The following is a 21,941-nucleotide window of genomic DNA, read 5'->3' on the forward strand; positions in this document are numbered from 1 at the left end:
CTACCAGAGCTCCTTAGTCCCTTATTACCAGACCATAATTGTGTTTCCTCTTTCCCAGTACTCCCCACCCTACTGCAAGTCACCCTGAGAAGGTGTCTATCTGCCCAAAACAGAGACTTGTGTCCCTGCCCATCTACTCTAAAGTGGGACAACTCTCAGGCTAATTAGATCATATTGTTGTTGTAAAGTGCTGACTCTTCACAACAACATGATCTAGATAGCCTGAGAACTATACTGATCCTATATATAGGGTTTTCTAAGGAATGGCTGGTGGGTTTATACCACCAATCTTGTGGTTAGCAGTTCTGTGCTTATCCTACCACACCACACCATGCTGTTTTTCCTTAGACAAGCCTCAGATGAAGGATGAATAGTCACCATAAACCTCATGAAGATCATTAATTTTTAAAAACCCTTCCAACTCCTTCCCAACTCAGTATTGTCAACACTTTATTTCTCTGATGTCTTTGTCTTCAATTAAACTCATGGTGCCTTCTTTTGTCCTCAGTCATTAAGTCTTTAAAGAATAATGATTGATTAAATTCAACAAACACTTCATGAAATTATACTATGTGCAAAACAGATATTACAAATGAGCAAAATGGTACGAAGTCCCATGAGGGATTTTAAAGTATAAGACTTGGCTTCTGCCTTCAAATTGCTTCCAACCTAACTCAAGGGCTAAGACATCTTACATGAATACACAATAGGTTACTCATCTGCTTTTGAAAGTCAGCATGGGAAACAAGCGAATATAGAACGTGGGCAGGGCTGAATGAGGTGGAGCTCCAGCTCCCTCCCTTGTCTTCATGTGAGCAAATCACTCCCCACTGAATATGCTGCCTCAGCTGTACAGAAAGGGAGAGGGACTCAAAGACATTGCCAGCCCCCTCCACTCTAAATACCTTACACAGTTCTGAATAGCAACAGTGTGGTTCTGTAGGATAAACACAGGAGTGCTAACCACAAGGTTGACGGTTTGAGCCCAGCAGCTGTTCTATGGGAGGAAGATGAGTCTTGGAAACCCTATAAAGGGTTCCTATGAGTTGGAACGGACTCAATGGCACTTAACCAAGACAATGCACATAGTCAGAGGAGGGATAACCTTTTTTTTTTTTTTTAGCGCTTAAAATTTTCTTCTTATTCGGTTGCAAATTATCCTCACAAGATCAAATTTTACAGTTACATGATTTTTAATTTCTGTAGCAAATCAAAGTTTTTTGTAGCTGTACTTTCAAAATCATCATTCACTTTGTGCTACAGAAGGCTAAAACATTCTTTTCTTTCAATGTCCTACTGCAGATAGACAAAAAATAAGAAACACTTAGGTGGGAGTTACCAGGCAAGGTCAACGAATCTAAGTAAGAGCTATGAGTAAGGTCCTCCAAAGGCAAGTGTACAATGCCAAGAAAATAATGTAGGACACGTGCAATGTAGATCTTTATTCCCGTGACTGAAGGACACAGCCTTCATGCTCTTCAGATTGGATTCAACCTCAGAAACCTGTACTCCTCTCTGACAAACAAAAGAAATCTAGTCTTCACTTTATTAAAAGTTCTAGTCCAGGAGCTGCACCGTGGTGGGGAAACGTTTCTCACTTCACACGTGGTTTCACTACCTAAATGTCTAACACAGAGGATGAGCCCCATTTGTTAGCAAGGTTTCAGGATCATATTGTTCAGCATGGACTGAAAGAAGATAGGAGATTCCAAGTAAATATATGGGATTTCAGATGGAAGAAAACAGAAAGGGAATGGGTTCCAAATAAACATAATAGCTTCTAAAGAGGTAAGCATAAACAGACAAAATACGAAGAGGCTGGGTTTTAATGCTTACCATGGGCAGAGATAAGACTACGGTCACAGGGTCACAGGTAAAGTGTCTGTACAAGAATCGCCAAGCAACTTCTTACACACTGAACACCTTTTTACCCTTCAAGTCCACTGCCTACCCTGTTCTGTGTCCCCACAGGTGCACATTAACAGGTCTCCTGCCCCCACAGGTCCACATTAACGGGCTTCCTGCCCTCTGGCTTCTGATTGGGTTGAGCCAGCAGGTTTTCTGGCAGACTGGAAGCCTGGAGGAAAGTGAGGTCTGGATATTTATGCATTCCTTCAATCGCAAGCACTGCTGCTCGGTCACATGATTCTTTTCTTTGGAGAGTTCCTTCCTTATGGCTGCTGATCCCAGGGACATTATAGTGAACTGATACTAGCAAATTAGCTTTTGGCTTCCCTGGACCCTACCACATCTTGTTAAATAAACAGCACCTTTGATTAAACTCTTCACAGACTGCCAAAATGAGTATGCCACCTGTTTGACCTCTGAGACCTCACCAGCAGTGTCTTTCCAGTGTATATTTCTACCAACAGTTTGTTTATGACTATTTAGATATTCTCGAGGCAACAGGTTTTTCTCCATCATGCTCTCACTTCCTTCAAAGCCCATACCAACTGCACATGCAACATCCCTCTTTCTATCAAAAGTCTGCTTACGGCAATGCCGGGTTTTCCTAAATTCTTCCAGCCTTTGTCCATGGTTCTAGCCCAAAGTCATGTTCACATGCTTGAGTATTTGTTATAGAAGTGCCCCACTCCCAGGTACATCTGTACCTGGCTTTGTAATACAAAATCTGTATCAGTTTCCTATGACGGTTGTAACAAATTATCATAAATGAAGCAGCTTAAAACTATACAAATATTCTCTTGCCGTTTTGAAGGTAAGAAGTCTAAAATTAATGTGTTGGAAAGGCTGTGTTCTTTCTGAAGGATTCAGGGGAGAATCTGTTTCCTTACCTTATTCAGTATCTAGAAACTGCCTGCATTTCTAAGCACACAGCCTCTTCGGCTGACATAATTATATCCTCTTGTCTCCCTCCTATGCGGACTCTTGTGATAACACTGAGCCCACCTAGATGATCCAGGATCTCTCTCTCAAGATCCTTAACTTATTCACATCTGAAAAGACCCTTTTACCATGCACTGTAACACACTAACAGGTTTTGTGATTAGTATATAGACATCTTTGAGAATCTATTATTCTTCACATATGCAAGAGTTACTAGAAACTAAAAGATACCAGAATCAGACCCTCAAAGGCTGATCAGATATAAAACTAAAGTTTATATAATATATTTAAAGAAACAAAATAGAGACTCAGAAATCAGAGTAAGATAAGAGATACTAAGAAAAGGGACTAGACTGATGTAAAAAAGAATAAAATAAAACTATTGTAAGTGAAAAACATGGTGTGTAAAATTTAACATAATGGGTAGGTGAATATCAAATTAGAATGCTAAAGAGAGAATCAATAAACTTGATAACGGATCTGAAGAAATAAGTGGACTGCATTACAGAGACAAAGAAAAGGAAAACACAAAAAGGCCTTTAAGTCAACAAAGAAGATACAAGGAGACAGGCAGTCTAACATATGATTCTAGTCTAAAGTCTATTATTATTTCAACAAAGTTTGAATTTCCAAGAACTCTGCTTTTATTTCAGACCTACTTTTTTTTTTTTTTAAATAGAGATAGGTTTTCAGCTCTGAGGGTCTTAAGCCTAAAAGCTAAAATCACTATCATGGAGTCAATTCCTACTTATAGCAACCCCATGTTGTTGTTGTTATGTGCCGTGGAGTCGGTTCCGACTCATAGTGACCCTGTACAGGGTTTCCGAGGTTGTAAATCTTTACGATAGCAGAGAGCCTCATCTTTCTTCCGTGGAACAGCTGGCAGTTTCAAACCGCTGACTTGTGAGATTAGCAGCCCGATTCGTAACCACTACGCTACCAGAGCTCCTTATAGCAACCCCATGATAATGCAGTGGTTAAGCAATGGGCTGCTAACCACAAGGTGAATGGGTCAAACCCATCAGCACTCCCTAGGAAAAAGACAAAGCTATCTGCTCCCCTACAGATTTATAGTTTCGGGAATCCTATGTAGCAGTTTTACTATCTTTATGGCTATGCACTGAGGATCAGGCCTTACCGTGTTCCCTCTTTTCCAGTATTCCACACCCCAAGACTGTCTTTAATAATCTACCCCAAATAGAGACTAGAGCCCCAGCCCACGTACTCGAATCTAAGCTGGAACACCTTTCAGCCTAACTGGCTCACACAGGCTGTATTTCCTTAAACAAGCCTTAGATGAATGCTGAATAGTCGGACAATCGTCTGTCCTCTAGGGCCAGTATGCATATGAGTTGAGGGCCTGACACAGATTTTAAAGTTATCTTCTACTCCTGATGTCATCTGTTTCCTTGGATGTTAGTTCTTCCACTTCTTGAGTTCATTTATTTCCTGAATGTTATTGTTGGCTTCAAATGTTTAGTGATTAGAAATCTAGATCAATGATCCTCAATTCTTCCTGCAAAGCAGAATCACCTTGGGCTTGGCAGCTGTTAAGATGTTAGATACTAGGAAAAGTGACTAGACTGATTTGAAAAAGAATCAAATAAAACTACTGGAAATGAAAAACCTGGTTGGTTCCAACTCATAGTGAGTCAGGATAGGGTTTCCGAGGAGCAGCTGGTGAGTTTTAACTGCTGACCTTGCGTTCACACTGACTTTACTGTCCAGTGCTTATCCTTTCTTTAGCACCACACCAAGACTCTACTAACAGAATATACTGCGGCCCGAGGCTTCACCAAAAAAGAGTTTTTTTAATTTAGGGTGGGGGCGGACTAGAGCAGCCTTTCTATTGTTTGTTGGTGTTAGCGCTCCAGGTAATTCTAATATGCTTTGTTGTTGTTGTGAAGTGCCGAGTCCATTCCGACCCTGTATAGGGTTTCCAATGAGTGGCTGGTGGGTTGAAGCCCTGACCTCAACCTGAGCAGTCCCAGGCTTCTCCTACAGAGCCACACCAGGACTGACATCAAGTTGTGAATGAATGAGACGGGTGTCTCAGGGTTTGCTTCCCTTCAAGCAGAGCTTCTCCAGGGGCAGGTTTCCAGAGCAAGTGCATCAGAATTCAGAGGAGTGCAAAGACCTGGGGGCCCTCCAGCCCTACTGCAACATCATCTCTAGGGAGGAAGCTCCACAGCCTTCAAGGTTTTAAGAACTCCTCGGCTGCAGAGGTGCTTAGGTTCTCTTGGAGGACAGCCAAGTCTACGGCCTAACGCTTGCCCTGGAAGTTCCTCATTCCTGAAGTTAGCTGCAGGAGATACATGCAGCTGTTTTAATCTCCACCTGACAATGCAAGGTTTGTCCTATGTTACTCTGATTTTGAGGTTAGTGATGTGGCACTGTAGGATAAGTACTTGACTGTAAGGTCGGTTGGAACTACAAGATCAGTGGTTCAAACTCACCAGCCGCTCCCTGGAAACCCTATACAGGGCTGCTATGGGTTGGAGCAGACTCAACGGTACTTAACAACAACAAATCATGGCTTTCAGGAATGCAGTGTCTCTACAACAAGCAATGGACTGTGAACCACAAGGCTGGCAGTTCCATGGTTCAAGTTCCAAGGCTTTCTGCTTCCACAAAGATTCAGGGTCACTATGAGTCCTGGTGTGGTGCTGCAGCATAATGCACTGGACTGCAAGGTCAGTTTGAACCTCAAGGCCAGTAGTTCAAACCCACCAGGCTCTCCTAGGAAACCCTATATAGGGTCAATATGAATCGGAACCAACTCAACTGCACTTAACAACGTTGAGTTGCACTTAAAAGGAACCATCATGGGTTTCTTCAGGGAAATATCCTTAGTAGGTCTAATCCCATGTGCATTATAAGGCAGTGAAAGTTCTCAACGTTCTGCTGTGTTGAGGACTGGCCAGATCTTCCTGTTGTTATGTGCCATCAAGTTGGTTCTGACTCATAGGTTTCTGAGGAGTGGCTGGTGGATTTGAACCATGAACCTTGTGGTTAGCAGTCTAGTGCTTATCCTACAGTGCCATACCAGGACTCCAAATCCTCAGCCTTTCTTCCTATTTTCATTTATCTTTTGTCTTCTCAATGGATTTTGAGGAAGAGAGGAAGTCATTGAATTATTAAATCAAGATAAAGCACAATTACCCAGTTTGTAGGGAAAGAAACAACACACAAAACATCTCTTTCACAATTCACAGACTTGATTTCAGGTGCTTGTATGTCACAGTGCCTTTGAATTCCCTCCTCCATGGCACACCTGTGCCTGACCTTTCACACTGCTGTCCCCGTGGCTCATGCTGCAGCCTGCCAAAGCCTCACCAGTGACTGAAGGGCAGCCAGAGGGCTTGCACCGTTGGGGCTTCTAACTCTACTGAGCGGAACAGTCCAGACAAGTGTTTCATGTTTGAAAAAGTCAAAACTAAAGCGTAATGCTGTTTCTCCATGATTTCTCTTTGCTGGCTTCATTTATGGATCCTTGAGTCAGAACCTACTCTTTGTCCCTTCTTTCCTAGGAGACTTTATCATGTTATTTTAGCTTAACTGTAGGTGTATTTAGATTAAAAATATGGAGTCCTGGGTTAGCACTGTAGTATAAACCCTGGACTGCTAACTGCAACGTTGGTGGTTCAACCCCAGCAACTGTTCCTCAGAAACCCTATACAGGGTCACTGTGAGTGAGAACCTACTGACAATAGGGCACTTAACAACATCCAAATATTTGTCAAAAGAAATGAAGAATAGCATTCCTCATAACAAAAGCATAGAAAGGAAAATAAATTATGCATTCAATAGTCTCTATGAACAAGCTGATCTGAGGCCAGAAGCCATTCAACTTGCATTGGCCAGGAGTATTATTCTCATGTTGATTTATAACCTTAGCCTCTTTACTATTCAAGGCAACACACAGCCTGGAGCTCAGGCATTAAAATAACAACCAACAAATTAGCATTATCCTTGCAAAATTCAACCAAACATCTGCATCAAAAGATTCTGAGAAAAAGGCATTTCAGTGTATTCCAGAAGGACTAAACCTAGAGCAGGATTCACATATTTAAATAGCACACTTCAGTGTCCATTTTTACTGGAGGATTGTTTGCTCCAGATTGAGGGGGGAAATGAGGGGGAAAAAAGTCATCAATTCTTTCATTTTAGATCTCGGAAAGATCCTGGGAAAGCATGTGGAAGCAGAACTATTACTGGGGCTATTCCTGACAAATGCCATCTGTCACTGAACTGCCTTACTTTGATTTTTAATTTAAAATTTTTACTTAACATACCTGCTAACCTCCCAAGTTCCTAGAAATCTCAAATTTTGAAAGTCCAAGTGCAGACTTTAAAGCATTAACCCATTGCTGTTGGGTCTATTTTGACTCACAGACATTACAGAGCAGAGTAGAACTAGCCCGTGGGGTTTCCAACACTGAATTTTTATGGAAGCCCACTGACACATCGTTCTCTTGCAGAGCTGCTGGTAGGTTCGAACTGCCAACATTTTGACTAGCAGCTGAGCTTTGAACTATTGTGCCATCAGAGTTCCTTTTCAAAAGGATTACCACCACATATAAACTCTACTTAATGAATTTTCATGCAAGTCCAAATGACCTGTCTACTTTCTCCCCCACAGTCTGAGTATCTCTTCTCCTGGCCACCACCCATGATCCCACCTTCTTTGCTGTTGTTGTTATGTGCCATGGAGTCGGTTCCAACTTACAGTGACCCTGTACAAGGCTTCCGAGGCTGTAAATCTTTATGGGAGCAAACAGTCTCATCTTTCTTCTGTGGAACAGCTGGTAGTTTCGAATTGCTGACCTTGAGATTAGCAGCCCGATTCATAACCATTATGCTACCAGAGCTCCTTATAGTGAATGAATTTATATTAAAACACTTAAACACGTCATTGTATTGTTTGACAAACATTATTTTAGTGTTTATTATTTACAAAACAATCTTGTTCACTACACCTAAGTTGTTGTTTTTTCTTTTTTAAAAACCTTGTTACGATTTTGGTGTAAGTTTACAGAGCAAATTTGTTTCCCATTCAAACAAATCATACACATTTTTGAAGTCTGACACTGATTGCAATCCCCACTATGTAAGTGTACTCTTCCACTTCCTCCTGCGTTTACTGTACCTTGTGACCTTTACTATCCCTTCCTGCCTTCTGAGCTTTGTCTCCAGGCTAAAGCTGCCCTTCCCATCTCCTATGGTTCACTGTTCTAAGGAGTAGGTTGTTGTTGTTAAGTGCCATAGAGTCGGTTCTGACCCATAACAACCCTGTAAAGGATTTCTGAGGAGAGGCTGGTGGGCTTGAACCACCGACCTTGCAGTTGAAACTGACTTTGCAGTCAGTCCAGTGTGTTAACCCACAGCGCCAAACCAGGACTCTAAGGAATAGCTAACTCCATGGTATTATTTGTCAACTTACTGGCCTGTCTATCCTTTGGCTGACTCTTGGTGTGGTGCTGTAGGATAAGCACTGGACTGCTGGCCATAAGATTGACAATTCAAACCCACCAGCTGCTCCACCAGTTGCTATGACAGAACCAACTCGACAGCAGTAAACAACAATTCTTTGGCTGAAAGTTGAGGCAACATTGTGAGTTCCCTTGTAGTCCTGAAGGGGGTCTTAGGGTCATAGTCTGAGGTTCCATCAGCCTCTCATACACCAGGAAGCCGGTGTATGATTTGGAGTTTTTTCAACTATTTTTCTCCTACTTCATCCACAACTCTAAACCACAGACCTACTTAAGTTTCTTTAAAACTAAAAGCCTCTTCATTTCCATATCCCTTACCACACTGAAATACTCAACTGTTAACTACTGGTTTGAAGTCATTAGCCCCTCCGTTGGAGAGAGGTGTGGCAGGCGGCCTCTGTAAGGATGATAGCCTTGGGAACCCTGTGGGGCGGTTCCACTCTGAGTTGGAATCCACCTGATGGCAGCGCGTTTTGTTTTCTTTGGGTTTTTATTGTATCAAAGTTACTCAGTATGTTGTTATAGGGATGGATTTAGAGGCAACTTTTATACACATAAAAGAATTAGTGATTAATATGACCAGCACTGGACTCCTGGTGTGGTGCCGTGAGTTCATGTGCTGGACTGCAAAGTTGGTTTGAAAAGCAAAGTCAACCCTATACAGGGTCGCTATGAGTCGGAACCGACTCAACAGCACTTTACAACAACAACACTGTAAGTGATGGTAAATTGTTTAAGAGGATAAGGACAATGTCGAAGATGCCACTTCACTTCTAGTAACACCGCCCTTGTTGTTTTTGTTACGTTTACAAATCAGCTGGTGTCAAGAGGGAGAAGGATGAACTAAATAACGTCAAGGTGTCTTTTATCTCCAATAGTCTTTAGCTGAGAAGAGACCTGTGTGACTGATTGTTCCTGAGACAGGAGCGCACCTGAAGCAGCTCTATATCTTCTTGGTTTTCAGACCCAGGGGTATTCTCCATCAGGATGGCAGACATCACTCTCACATTCATTTTCACCATGTCCAACTCACTGTGCAGTTTTCCAATCTGTGGAGAGCAGCACAAGATCAGTCAGCAAGTGTGACACAGAAGAACCAAGCGTCCTGATACTGGAGGGCAATCTGCTACAAGAGAAAATCCTTCAGCAGAATTTACTATGTTCAAACTTAATAAAGTACTAAATATTTATAAGCTAAACATTAAAAGCCCTGCCACTTTAACTCATACAAGTCTGACTCGATGTATCCCCAAGATTCACCATGGCAAACTGAGCTTAACATTTCTACAATTTTGACCATTTATGTTGACATTTGGGAGCACAGTGGTTCCATACAATAAGCACTGGACTACAAGTCACGAGGTCTTCAGTTTGAGCCTACCTGCTGCTCCGCAAATGAAGGATTAGGCTTTCTGCTCCCAAGACGACTTTTAAAGCATTGAAAACCCTATACAGAGTCGCTATGAGTTGGAACCACCTAGATGGCACTTAACAATAAAAATAACAATTATTTTGAAATGTACAATGTCACCTACTAAAAGATTTACAGTCTTTTATAATAAACTTCAAAATAGACTCTTTGGTTGTTGCTGCTAAATGTCATCGAGTTGTTGACTCACAGCAAACCCTGCACAGCGTTTCCAAGGAGTGCAGGTGGGTGTGAACCACCAACCTTCATTACTTATCCTACTGAGCCACACCACGACACTGATAGGATAGTTAAAAATGAAGAAAAAGAAGTGTGATCAGAACCAAGACTGAGAGGGAAGAAGGTAACTATACTAGGAAGCTGGATGAGATCGTTTCTAACGCCAAAAGCTAATATGAGTCTGGACTTTTTGGGAGCCAGTGGGCAAAGGCGCAAATACTTGAATTTTTATAATTCTGTTTAGTGCTGTCGAGTCAGTTCTGACTCATGAGACTGTATAGGGTTCTCCAAGGAGCAGCTGGTGGGTTTGAGCTGCCGACCTTGTGGTTTGCAGTCCAGTGCTGATCCTACAGCACCCACCCCAGGAGGCCTTTATAATATATAGAAAGAGACTTTTATAATAATTTATAATTCTAGTGGTTTTAAAAAAAGAAAGAATCAAGAGATAAACACTTTTATTTTCTGGATTAAATTCTAAGAGGAATTCATCACATGGACTCTTATATAAGGAATGTTGTTGTCAAGTGCCGTCGAGTCAGTTCCAACTCATAAAGACCCTACATAGGGTTTCTAAAGTTGAAAAACTGCAGGGGAAGAAAGCCTCACCTTTCTCCTACAGAACTGCTAGTAAGCTCAAACTGCCGAATTTGTGGCTTGCAGTCGACTGCTTAACCTGCAGAGCCACCACATTCCTTTATATAAGGAAAAATGAAAGAATAAGAATATGAAATCTTCAAAGATATATCCCGTACAAAAGGACAGAAATGAACTTCATGTAATAATTGCTTAGGTTACTCTTGATAAAAAGCTATAGACCAAGAGGCAAAAAGTAATTTAGTTAACACAATTGGTACTAGTAATAAAGCGACTGCCGATCTTTCGGTTAGCAGTCTAGTACTTATCCTCTGACACAGTATGCGCATATGGACAGTCCTGCCAAGGGAAAAGGAAATCAGCCAATTGACATGAGATCCAAGTCCACATCAAGCCTCCACCAAGCCATAAAAGCTGATGGCTGAGAACAGCTGCTGAGAGATTACCCAGACAGAATCTGGGGGACAAATTTTCCTTAGGACTGAACCGAGATAGATCACATACCATCACTAAGCCTCAGCTTTCTCTTCAGTAAAATGAGGACAATAATGTACCGCCACCTTGGTGTCACAGGATCAGCACTGCACCGTAAGGTTGTGTTGAACCTCAAGGTCAGTGGTTCAAACTTTCCAGTTGCTCCTCGGAAACCTTATACAGGGTCGCTACGAGTCAGAAACAACTCGACAGCACTTAACAACAACAACACACCTTATAATGTGGTCAAGCAGAATCAATGAACTACTGGAGTCCTGAGTGTGGTGGTGTAGGATAAGCACTGAAAGGTTGGCAGTTCAAATTCACCAGCGGCTCATTGGAAACCCTATACAGGGTCACTATGAGTTGGAACTGTATCGACAGTACTTCACAACAATAACACATAAAGTGCTTGCTGATGTTGTTAAGTGTTGTCAAGTCGGTTCTAACTCATAGCGACCCTGTATAGGGTTTCTGAGGAGTGGCTGGTGAACTTGAACCATCAACCTTTCGATTCAAACCAGCTTTGCAGTTCAGCGCATTAACCCACAGCACCACGCCAAGATGCCATAAAGTGCTTACAATTTAGAAAAAGTCATTAATAAATACTATTGCTGTTGTTACCTGTTCTGGGACCAACGTAATGGTCGGATTCTTGGGAACAACTATGGAGGGAAGAGCCGGTGCCGAAGGAACAGATGTTGGTGGATTCGATGAGATCTGAGCAGTCTGCCAATGTGAAATATGGAAATATTATTTCTTGAAAAAAGAGTCACCCCAAGCCCAGCTTTTCCATTCAAAAGACTCAATCGCTTTCTCTCAACCAAAGCTTTGGGTAGAGTGTTAACCCAGAGTCAGTCATCAGTGTACATCTACATAACCTTTTGAGAAGAGTGCTAATGCAAATGGCATGCCCAGAACAGAACAGATATTGAATAGCAAGTGGCTGCTATTATGATTATCAACGGAATTACAATTTAATCTAATATTTAATCAAATAAAACAGCTTTCTCCCATGGGTCTAAGTGATAAACTGCAATGTGAAATTATTCCTGCCCTCTCTTTGCACTGTATAAAACGAACGCTAAATCAATCCATGTCTATTTTTAAAGCTACAGTTGTTGGGAAGGTCTCTTCTATACAAGTGACTGGTCTCCTTGAAACCAAAGTCTAATTTCCATCCATGAGTGAATGAATGAATCCAGGGATCTAGGCCAGTACATATTGACATTATTATGTGCAAAAGTCACCTGGAAACTGAGTACTCTAGTGAAATATACCTACATTTCTAACAAGCTCCTAGATTATACCCCAACTCATATTTTGAATATGAACGTCCTAGGCTACAGACATATTGTACCTTGGAAGACAGATGAATAGGGGTTTGGTGAGAAGTTTTATATGATGGGGCTTGAAAAATGCATGGAAAAATTCTCTATCTTTCAATTACATATTTCTGTGAACTTTTTCAAGTCCCCACATGAATAGATGAGAGAAAAGATGGGGCAGAGGGTTAATGTCCAGGAGCAACTTACATGGGTAAGTCAGTGTTTAAGACAGAGTTACTAGAAAGTAGACTTCTGGTATACATTTGAATTTTTCATTTCATTGAGATAAAGACTCCAATCTACAGAAGGGAAGAGCTACTATTTCACATCATAGAAATTATAGTAAGACAGAAGTTGAATTATGCTCAGCTAATCAAAGCACTAAGGAGCTCTGGTAGCGTAGTGGTTATGAATCAAGCTGCTAACCTCAAGGTCGGCAGTTTGAAATTACCAGAGGTTCCGTTGGAGAAAGATGAGGTATTCTGCTCCCATAAAGATTTACAGCCTCGGAAACCCTGTGCAGAGGCACTATGAGTCAGAACCGACTCCATGGCACTTAACAACAACAATCAAAGTGCTCTAAGTTCAAAAACTCAAAAACAATTTGCAAACTTGTAGAACTTGTAGAAAAATTTCCAGCAGCACAGCTATTAATAATGAACAATTGTTTTCATACTAACACGTATAGTTGTCGTGGTTGCTGTTAAGTGCCTACAAGTCAGTTCTGACTCGGCGATCCTGAATAGGGTTTCTTGGGATTGGTGGGTAGGTTCAAACCATTGACCTTGCAGTTCGTAATGAAGTGCTTATCTTAATGGGCCATGCCAGGAGCTCATTATGTATAATGTTAACTGCTGTCAAGTCAGTTTTGACTCAGAGTGACCGTGAATAGAGTTTCTGGGGAATGGCTGGTAGGTATGAACCGCTGACCTTGTAGTTAGTAGTACAGTGCTTATCCTACAGTGCCACATCAGGCCTCATTTATTTACTGCAAAACCTATTATTATTCTGCCTGTCCAGCATCCATGTTTTGTTTTAAAAATGTTCCCTGCTCTATTATATACAAATATTATCCATGGGAGCTGCCATGTTTTTACACAATCGTGGTTGATTTGTTCAGAATGGGAAACTGAACCAGACTGACTCAAAGTATCTCTTCTCCAACATTATTAGATTTGGAATCTCAAAAAACTAATGCTGTAACATAAAAATTTGGAGAGAGAAGAATGAAGCTAACGGTCAAAGAGAAGTAGAAAAAGGTATTTGAATACTTAGTTCTCTGTTGTTTCAACAGTTCAGCTATTTTTTTGTGTGGATTGTTTATTCTAGGAGATTTCTTAATCTCCTTCTAATAATTTATTCCTTTTGCTTATGGTAGGGAGAGCTAAGTTTGTACCTAGTAATGAAAAAAGATTCAAGTAACAAACAATCTTACCCTAGATGAATCAAGGAAAGGTTCCTACCTCTGGTCTTGTTTCAGCCTCTGAGCCTGAGGTAGGAAACTGCACACCTTTCTTAAGCAGGTCAAGGTAGGTTTCTTTCACTTCACTTACATCCACACCTCCTGGGAAACCCTGTGACCAAGTCTGAATTCCGGAGACAGAAAGATCCAGAATTAAAACAGCAGCAAAACCAAAACACAATTCATAAACAAGCAACAGAAAAATGGGAGACTGAGAAGTATGTAGCTTACTCAAAAAGAAGAAGCTACTTTTGAAAGACATGACAAAATGTCCATTTTTCAAAGACTAGAATAATAACATGAACTAGTTTAGTCACCAGATTCCCACACTTCAGTATCTTACTGCAATCCTGGGGTAGATGCTATTGAATAGTATTTGTTGTACTGGATTCAGATTCAGTACATTCTGAAATAACATCAGGAGCTTTTTTTCCAAGTAACTTTGAACTGGCCATCTAATTACTCGAAGGTATACACGGAACTATCTTTCCTACCAAGCACTGATAAACTTAAGATTAAAGTAGGGAAATGGATCTAAATTCTTACAAGAAATTATTACACAGAAATTAAGGCCAAGAAATTATTATACAGAAATTAAAGCCAAGAAATTATTACACAGAAATTAAAATAGCAGTAAGGTTTTCTGGCACAATGCTAGGTTTATAAAGGATCACTGAACCAATCAGTAGGCACGTAATTAAATCCCAAATCTTAGAAGTTTATCCATTCCATAAAATACACAACACACTTACCTTAATGAAATTCAGGATTTTATTCTGAATGTCTAATGGCAGGTTGTATCTGGGATTCAGCAGCTTAACTAAATTGTCTTTCACGAATTCCTTCTTCACAATCAGAGACTGGAAACGTGGACCACAGTTCTGCATGCACATGTCAATAAGCTAAATTAGGAAGAAAAATTAAACATTATATCTGACAAAAACCAGCTCCTAAATGTAAGGCAAAAATAAAGATTTCCACTAGCATGCTAAATAACACAAGTAACTTCGTACTGACTAAAATATAGAGAAAGTGCTAGGTTATAGGATTGTAAGGAAATATAATGTATAATGCAACTGCCTTCGAGATTTTAACAAATTATATTACATAAATAACAATTGTAGTTGTTATTAAGTGCCATTAAGTCATTTCTGACTCATAGTGACCTTGGTATAGGGTTTCTAAGGAGCAGCTGATGAGTTTGAATCACTGACCTTGTGGTTCAAACTGACCTTGCGGTCCAGTGCTTTATCCCACAGCATCACACCAGGATAGTAATACAGGGTTGTTGTTGTTGTTGTTAAGTGCCATCGAGTCAGGTCCGACCCATAGCGACCCTGTACAGGGTTTCCGAGGGTGTAAATCTTTACGGGAGTAGAAAGCCTCATCTTTCTCCCACAGAGCGACTGGTAGTTTCGAACTCCTGACCTTAAGGTTCGCAGCCTGATTCGTAACCACTACGCTACCAAAGGGTAGCAAATGCCAAGTGCCAAATGGGAAGTGCAGACTAAACCCATGGGCTATAGATAGGGTGGTAGCCTTCTGTTTCCCCGGGGCAGTCCTGGTATATGTCTGCTGTCCTGGCTTTCTTATTGATGGGACCCTCTTTCACTCTCAGAAGTGTCCTGGTTTGGATGATAGTTTACATAGTTCCCCTAGCTACAGACCTTGATAGATAGGTGCAACCAACCTTACAGGACTTTAAAAAAAAAAGTTGGGGTTGGAAAGATGCCTAAATAAAAATGAATGTAGAACTATATGTGGGTGCTTCAGAAAGTTCATGCAAAAATGACATTATCTTTTCATTCTATTCTTCCATGATCTTTTTGAAGCACCTATGTGTCCTAGAAAGATAAGTGGTACAAAAAATTGCAAAGGTGGCAAAGTGCATGAGTTGTGAAGGGGGAAGGGAAATAAATATGCCAGTTTGTCTCTAGAGGGTGCTTCTCTATGTAGGGAAATTGGGAGCACTGTGATGATAGAATGGATACAATCTGGAGGGGTGCTATCCAGACGATAAAGAAACTTGAGGGGCAGTTTAAAGAGCTTAGATGTCATCTCAAAATTACTGAGGATCCACTGAATAGGTTTTGTTAGTTTGTCACCATCCTACCCCTATTCCAGTGGGAAAGCTCTGAAGTTGTCAGGCAGCAATCTAGAGAGAGAACAGGAAAGGGAAGATCCTGGAATCAGGGAGAGATCCAGTAGGGACTCACTAGAATACACAGAATGCAGAAAAGGCCTAAACTAAGATGGTATGGGGTGCAAAGAAGGGAAAAACACAGGAGAAGGAAGAACTTTCAATGACCAAGTGCTTGTTTAAGGATGAAGACCAAAAAGTAAGTGACTCCCATTCAGCAAGAGCTTGATGGCATCTCTGATGGAAATTTGGAAGCAGATGTAGTGGTAAAACTTGCCAGGGGCAAAACTGATGGGTTAAAATTTAGATATTCTGATAGTTGGATACTCAAGTACAGATGTTTAGAAGGACCCTGTACATGCACTGCTACAGTTCAGGAAATTACAGGGCCAAAGTGAGTCATCAAAGCTGCCAAAGATGAGCAGAAAAGAACAACAGCTGAAACACTGGGATTTACTTATTACAAGTTAGAAGAAAACTCAATAAATGCAACCGAAGAGCAACCAACAGAAACAAAAATACAAAATAAGGTGAACATGATGTTGATGACATCAAAAGAGGGCAGAATTTCCAGAGGGGTGGTGTGTTAAATGGTCAAGCAGATAGACTGAGAAAAACTCAAATAGATGCTTCTTGTGAGGATTAAGTAAAATATAATCTACATTAAGAGACTGACACATAACAAGGCCTCAGTAAATGGTAACTATTTTGATCATCTGCTTCCCTGGAGATTTTATAGTCTATTGGCAGAGGGAGAGAATGTGATGATCAGCTATTTAAGCATATTCTTTTTAGAGAGGCTGGAAGGAGGGGAGTTTTACTTCTCATAATAAATTTCTAAAGCAGATACAATTTACTGCTCAGTCCTTATGAAGCTGACTTGGCTGTCAATCCCCTAGCCTTATAACCCTGGGTACAATGACAACAACCAGACTTCAGAGTCATCAGAGATGATGACCACCTCTGGACCCTGGGGATCACACCAATGTATGGCTACCCTAAGATGACACCGAGAGCTCACTTAGATCATTCTAAATGCCACAGGCTCCTGGAGGGACAATCACATTGTACACTTCTTCTAAAGCCCCTATAGCTCATTACTTAGTGGTTGCTTCACAAAAGCCTATTAGTTAATTAATTCCCAGGAACTTGTTCAATTGCCTTCCATTTGACAATAGCAGTAGCTTGTTGAGATTTATTACAACTGACTCATTTGTGAAAAGGTTAGTTTCTGGCTCAGAATTATAAAGCCTGGTAACAAAAATGTTTTTTTTTTTTAAAAAAACTAAAAACAAAAAACTGGCTTCTTGACAAAACTGCTCTACAAACTAATGGTAGGAAATCTTGTACAGTCAGATCCCATCAAAGACCTATTCAAGGTTTAAAAAGCCTATGGATACCCCAAAGTGACAGATAATACAAAGAACATTTAAAATTGATTTTGACAGGCTCCAATCGCTTTATAATAATAAAATGGAAATGTCAGCTATGAGTATTAATTTTTAAAGAATTTATTGGTAAAATTATAATTGCTTTTGACAGACAGTAGATAATCCCTTCTGCAACTAATTTCCCAAATAATTAAGTTTGGCTTCAATGAAGCGTAAGTGCACATTTACAATGTGGTGAGCAGTCTGAGGTGGAGACATTGATCCGTTACATACAGTTGTTGCTAAGTGTCCTCGAGTCACTTCCAACTCTTCACAATCCTGTAAAGGGTTTCCAGGGAGCCACTGATTGGTTTGAACCGTGGTAGTTCCCCAGTCCAGTGCTTATCCTACAGAGCCACACCAGGAGTCCACATTAGATAATGTTGTTTGTTGATAAGTGCCACTGAGTCAGTTCTGACTCATAGCGATCCTGTATAGGGTTTCTAGGAGTAGCTGGTGAGCTTGAACCACCAACCTTGGAATTCAAACTAACTTTGCAGTCTAGTGCATTAACCCTCAGCACCACAACAGGACTCCCCCATTACATATAGAGAGAGAACTTGGGAAAATCTGCCAGAAGATACCAAAAGTCAAACGACTATTTAGAGAAAATCCAAGAAAGTAGGTATTTTTCTAGACCTCATATAAATACTGAGCCTAAAAATGATGTCCTGGTGTGGCGTTGTTGTTTAATGCACTGGACCGCAAAGTCCACTTGAACTGCAAGGCCGGCTGTTCAAACTCACCAGCCGCTCCATGGAAACCCCATACAGGGTCACTAGGGGTGAGAACCTGACTCTACAGCACTTAACAACAACAAAAATGGATGCATATTCTGGCCTCGCAACCTAGGACTCTTTACCTTATTTTGGTGGTTGTTGTTAAGTGCCATTGAATTGGTTCCGACTCATGGTGACCCTGTACAAGGTTTTCATGGAGCGGCTGGTGAATCTGTACTGCCGATCTTGCGGTTCAAACCAACCTTGCAATTCGGGTACAGGTTTAAGATCTGATTGTTTTCACACTGCTGTTGTCGAGTAGGCTCACACTCATAGCAACCCTGTATAGGGTTTCTGGGGCTATAAATCTTTGAGGGAGCAGAAAGCTTCATCTTTCCTCCATGGGGTGCCTGGTGGACGTGGTTCACAGTCCAGTGCTCATCCTATGGACCCACTTTGTAGAAATCATGAGGTAGAAATCCTACAATTACCTGAGGTAGAATGGGTAGTGGGAACAGGCGCAGGTAGCAGCAAGACTTAGATTAGATTATCTAAGAGGAAGGAAAAGTGGGAGCCTAAAGAGACGGGGAAGGGAAAAAGGCACAACATTTTTGGAAAACCCAACTTCCTCAGGGAAGGGCCCTGGTGTGTCTTCAGAAAGAAGGAACTGGGATGAAGGAAGATATGGAGATGGGGATGGGAAGCAACTACAGCAATGTCAAGAAGGTTGGAAAGAAAAAGAGCTAAACCACCTATTATAAATAGTAAGTAACTATAAGAAGGTGAAATAATATCTTATGCTGAAATATAGAAGGTGGCATAAATACATTTTCGGTCCTTACTTTCCTCACTCAATTCTCCTAACCTACTGCATCCTTGAGGTACCTTGTTGTTGTTGTTAAGTGGCACTGAGTCAGTTCTGACTCACGGAGACCCTGTATAGGGTTTCCAAGGAGCAGCTGGTGGGTTTGAACTGCTGACCTTGTGGTTCACAGTCCAATGCTGATCCTATAGCACCATACCAGGAGTTCCTAAATCTGCATTATTTCAGGGCAAATCTTCAGTTATTTCTACCCTACTTCAATAGTACCAAAGCACTCTGGTGCCAATGTGGTTGAGCACATGGCTGCTACCCAAAAGTTTTGTGGTTCAACCTTTCAGCTGCTCCACAGGAGACAGATGTAGTAGTCTGCTTCCATAAACACTTACAACGTTGGAAACCCTATGAGGCATTTCTACTCTGAACTAGAGTGGTGCTGTTAGTTGGGATCATCCCAATGACAATGGATTTGGTTTGGTCTTCTATAACACCTTCCATTAGCCCTTGAGCTTCCCAGATCAAGGGAGCACTTAGTCACTGGTTCAGACATCTGATACACTAATGTACTGGACACTATACTCTACAGAAAACCATTGAAGATGACAAATGAAACACAATAGTCTCTCTTAACAGATTTCATTCATTTTGAAAAGTACAATGGTAGAGGCGGGGCTTGATGGCAGATAGGGTAGAGGTGTAGTGAAGATCTCTGTCAGCAATAACACAGAATACCAGACGAAGCAGGTTCAGGGGAAGAGCTCCAAAACTCTGAACCACATATATAGGAATATTTAAAAAGTCTGAAGGCTTATAGCTAGTGGAACTTGTAGCAAAAACAAGAAATCTCATACTTTTGAATCTAATGGGCTTAGTGGCCTGGAGCCGACAATGTAGGTGAGACCAAACGGCAAGACCAAGCGGGGGAACAAGCAGGCTCACCACGAACTAACACCTGTGGGAACCTCAGACACAAAGGTGGACCATATTTGTTTTTTGTTTTTTTTTGGTATCAGTTCATTGCCCTCTTGCTGTCTGTGCACCTCCATTCTGGTGACTAGAGAGGGTGCCTGAGCAAGTGAACATACCCCACCCCACCACTGGAGGGTTCTTCTACCACACATGCACACAGATCCTCTCAGTGATTAAGGGGCTGGACCCCACTTAAAACCAACCAGCAGCGCAAAATGGCCACAGTCGGCCCTGAACTGTTTATTAAAAGTGAAAAGGTCACAGCAGGGGTCGTTTAAAGGGCCAGTCCCGGCTTAAAATCAACCTGCAGCACAAAACGGCCACAGCCAGCCCTGAACTGTTTATTAATAGGGAAAAGACCAGAACAGGGGTTGTGGAGTAGGAGAAAGTCTAAAAACAAAACAGGCCAAAAATTAAATCCTTAGGTACAGCATAACAACCAGCAGTGGCATCTTGAAATTTATCAGGAGGCCTTGAAGGCAAGAAGCTGAAAGAGGATATTTAAAGTAATACTCATATTAGGCTACAGATATTTGTTTTGTGTTTTTCTTTTTACTCTCCTTTCTCTTTTCTGTGATTACAGACTACAGTATCCAATCTGGCTTTTTTTTTTTGGTTCCCCATTTTACCTTCAGGTCACTCTTTCTCTCCCTCTATTCCTATATTACCCAAGAAGAGGCAGCAATTACTGCCATATAGTCAAGCTACAATCACACCGTATAAAACACCGCAATCCATGCAAGAACAAATACCAACTGCCATATACCAGGGAGGCAGACAACACCTGCAAAAGTTACTCTGAGTCAAGCAATAAGAAGAGAGAAAAGGGAAGCCCACATCCTGATCACATCTACCTGGATGCAATCAGAAAGCATAAAAAATACCAAAACACACACTCAATTAAGTATTAAGGCCACAGCTAACTACTGAACATGTCTAAGAAGCAAAAACAGATGACCATATCAGCACATGTCCAGAAACAAGATAAAATGTCTGAGACAAGTGGCCTAGAGGTAGACCTGGACTCCATTTTGGAAGGAGGACAGGCACTGAAAAATGCCTGAGAAGGAATTCAGAAAAATGATTATAAAATGTTTCAAAACACTTTACAATGGAGTTGAGAAAAATAAGGAAGATGTCAGGAAAGCACAAAAGGAACAATCAAATAAAATAGATACAACACTGGAAACAAGTCAAAACCTACAGAAAGAGGTCCAAATGATTAGTAATAGGATTATCAGAGACAGACAATACACTGAAAGGGCAAAGTAGCAGAATTGAACAGATGGAAGCAGAACTAGTGAGCTGGATGATAGAAGAGCAAGCAGAAAAAAGGATAAAAATATCTGAAGACGGTCTAAGATTCATGTTGGACAACATGAAGAGGAATAACTTAAGAATTACTGGCATTCTAGAACAGGAATAATCACACAAATCCAGAGGAGACAGTTGAAGAGCTCCTAGAGGAAATTTTTTCTAAAATCCTGAAAAGTGAAAAAATAAGCATTCAAGAAGTTCAATGAACCCCAGGAATAATAGACCCCCAAAAGAAAATCACCAAGACATATCATAATCAAGCTCTCCAAAATGAAAGATAAGGAGACAAGCCTAAAAGCAGCTAGGGAAAAGGGAAGTATTACCTACAAAGGTGAGCAAGTCAGATTAAGCTCGGATCTCTCAGCAGAAACCATGTAGGCAAGAAGGCAATGGGAAGACATATACAAACCCCTGAAAAAAACAAAAAATTGCCAACCAAGAATTCTTTATCCAGCAGAGCTACCAAATACGACAGTGTAATAAAAACTAAACAGAAGCTAAAGCCAACACTGTGATACAAAACATTCTAAAGGGAGCTCTGTGGACTGAGAAACAACAAGAACAGACAACAAGAAGAGACTGACATATGTGGCAGCACCTCCTGGAACTCAACAGGCAAATGGAAGAGTCAAGAAAAGAACAAAATTATAAGAACAAATTCAGAGGATCTGGGAGGTCAGTCTATGATCAAAACAATTACA

At 41.0% G+C, this 21,941-nt stretch overlaps 1 protein-coding gene across 1 annotated transcript in view; it reads right to left on the reverse strand.

Annotated features, from left to right (window-relative positions):
- The window catches only part of TOM1L1 (target of myb1 (chicken)-like 1), a 50,349-nt gene that overhangs the window by 15,519 nt on the left and 12,889 nt on the right, over nucleotides 1–21,941 (reverse strand). The window contains exons 4-7 of the mRNA XM_006832412.1: nucleotides 14,598–14,747; nucleotides 13,847–13,969; nucleotides 11,680–11,784; nucleotides 9,272–9,388 (exon numbers count right to left, since the gene is read on the reverse strand). Of these exons, the coding sequence (XP_006832475.1) occupies nucleotides 9,272–9,388; nucleotides 11,680–11,784; nucleotides 13,847–13,969; nucleotides 14,598–14,747 (495 nt within the window). The remainder of the gene's footprint in view (nucleotides 1–9,271; nucleotides 9,389–11,679; nucleotides 11,785–13,846; nucleotides 13,970–14,597; nucleotides 14,748–21,941) is intronic.

This window comes from Chrysochloris asiatica, unplaced genomic scaffold (assembly GCF_000296735.1).
Source record: "Chrysochloris asiatica unplaced genomic scaffold, ChrAsi1.0 scaffold00007, whole genome shotgun sequence".
Lineage (NCBI taxonomy): Eukaryota > Metazoa > Chordata > Mammalia > Afrosoricida > Chrysochloridae > Chrysochloris > Chrysochloris asiatica.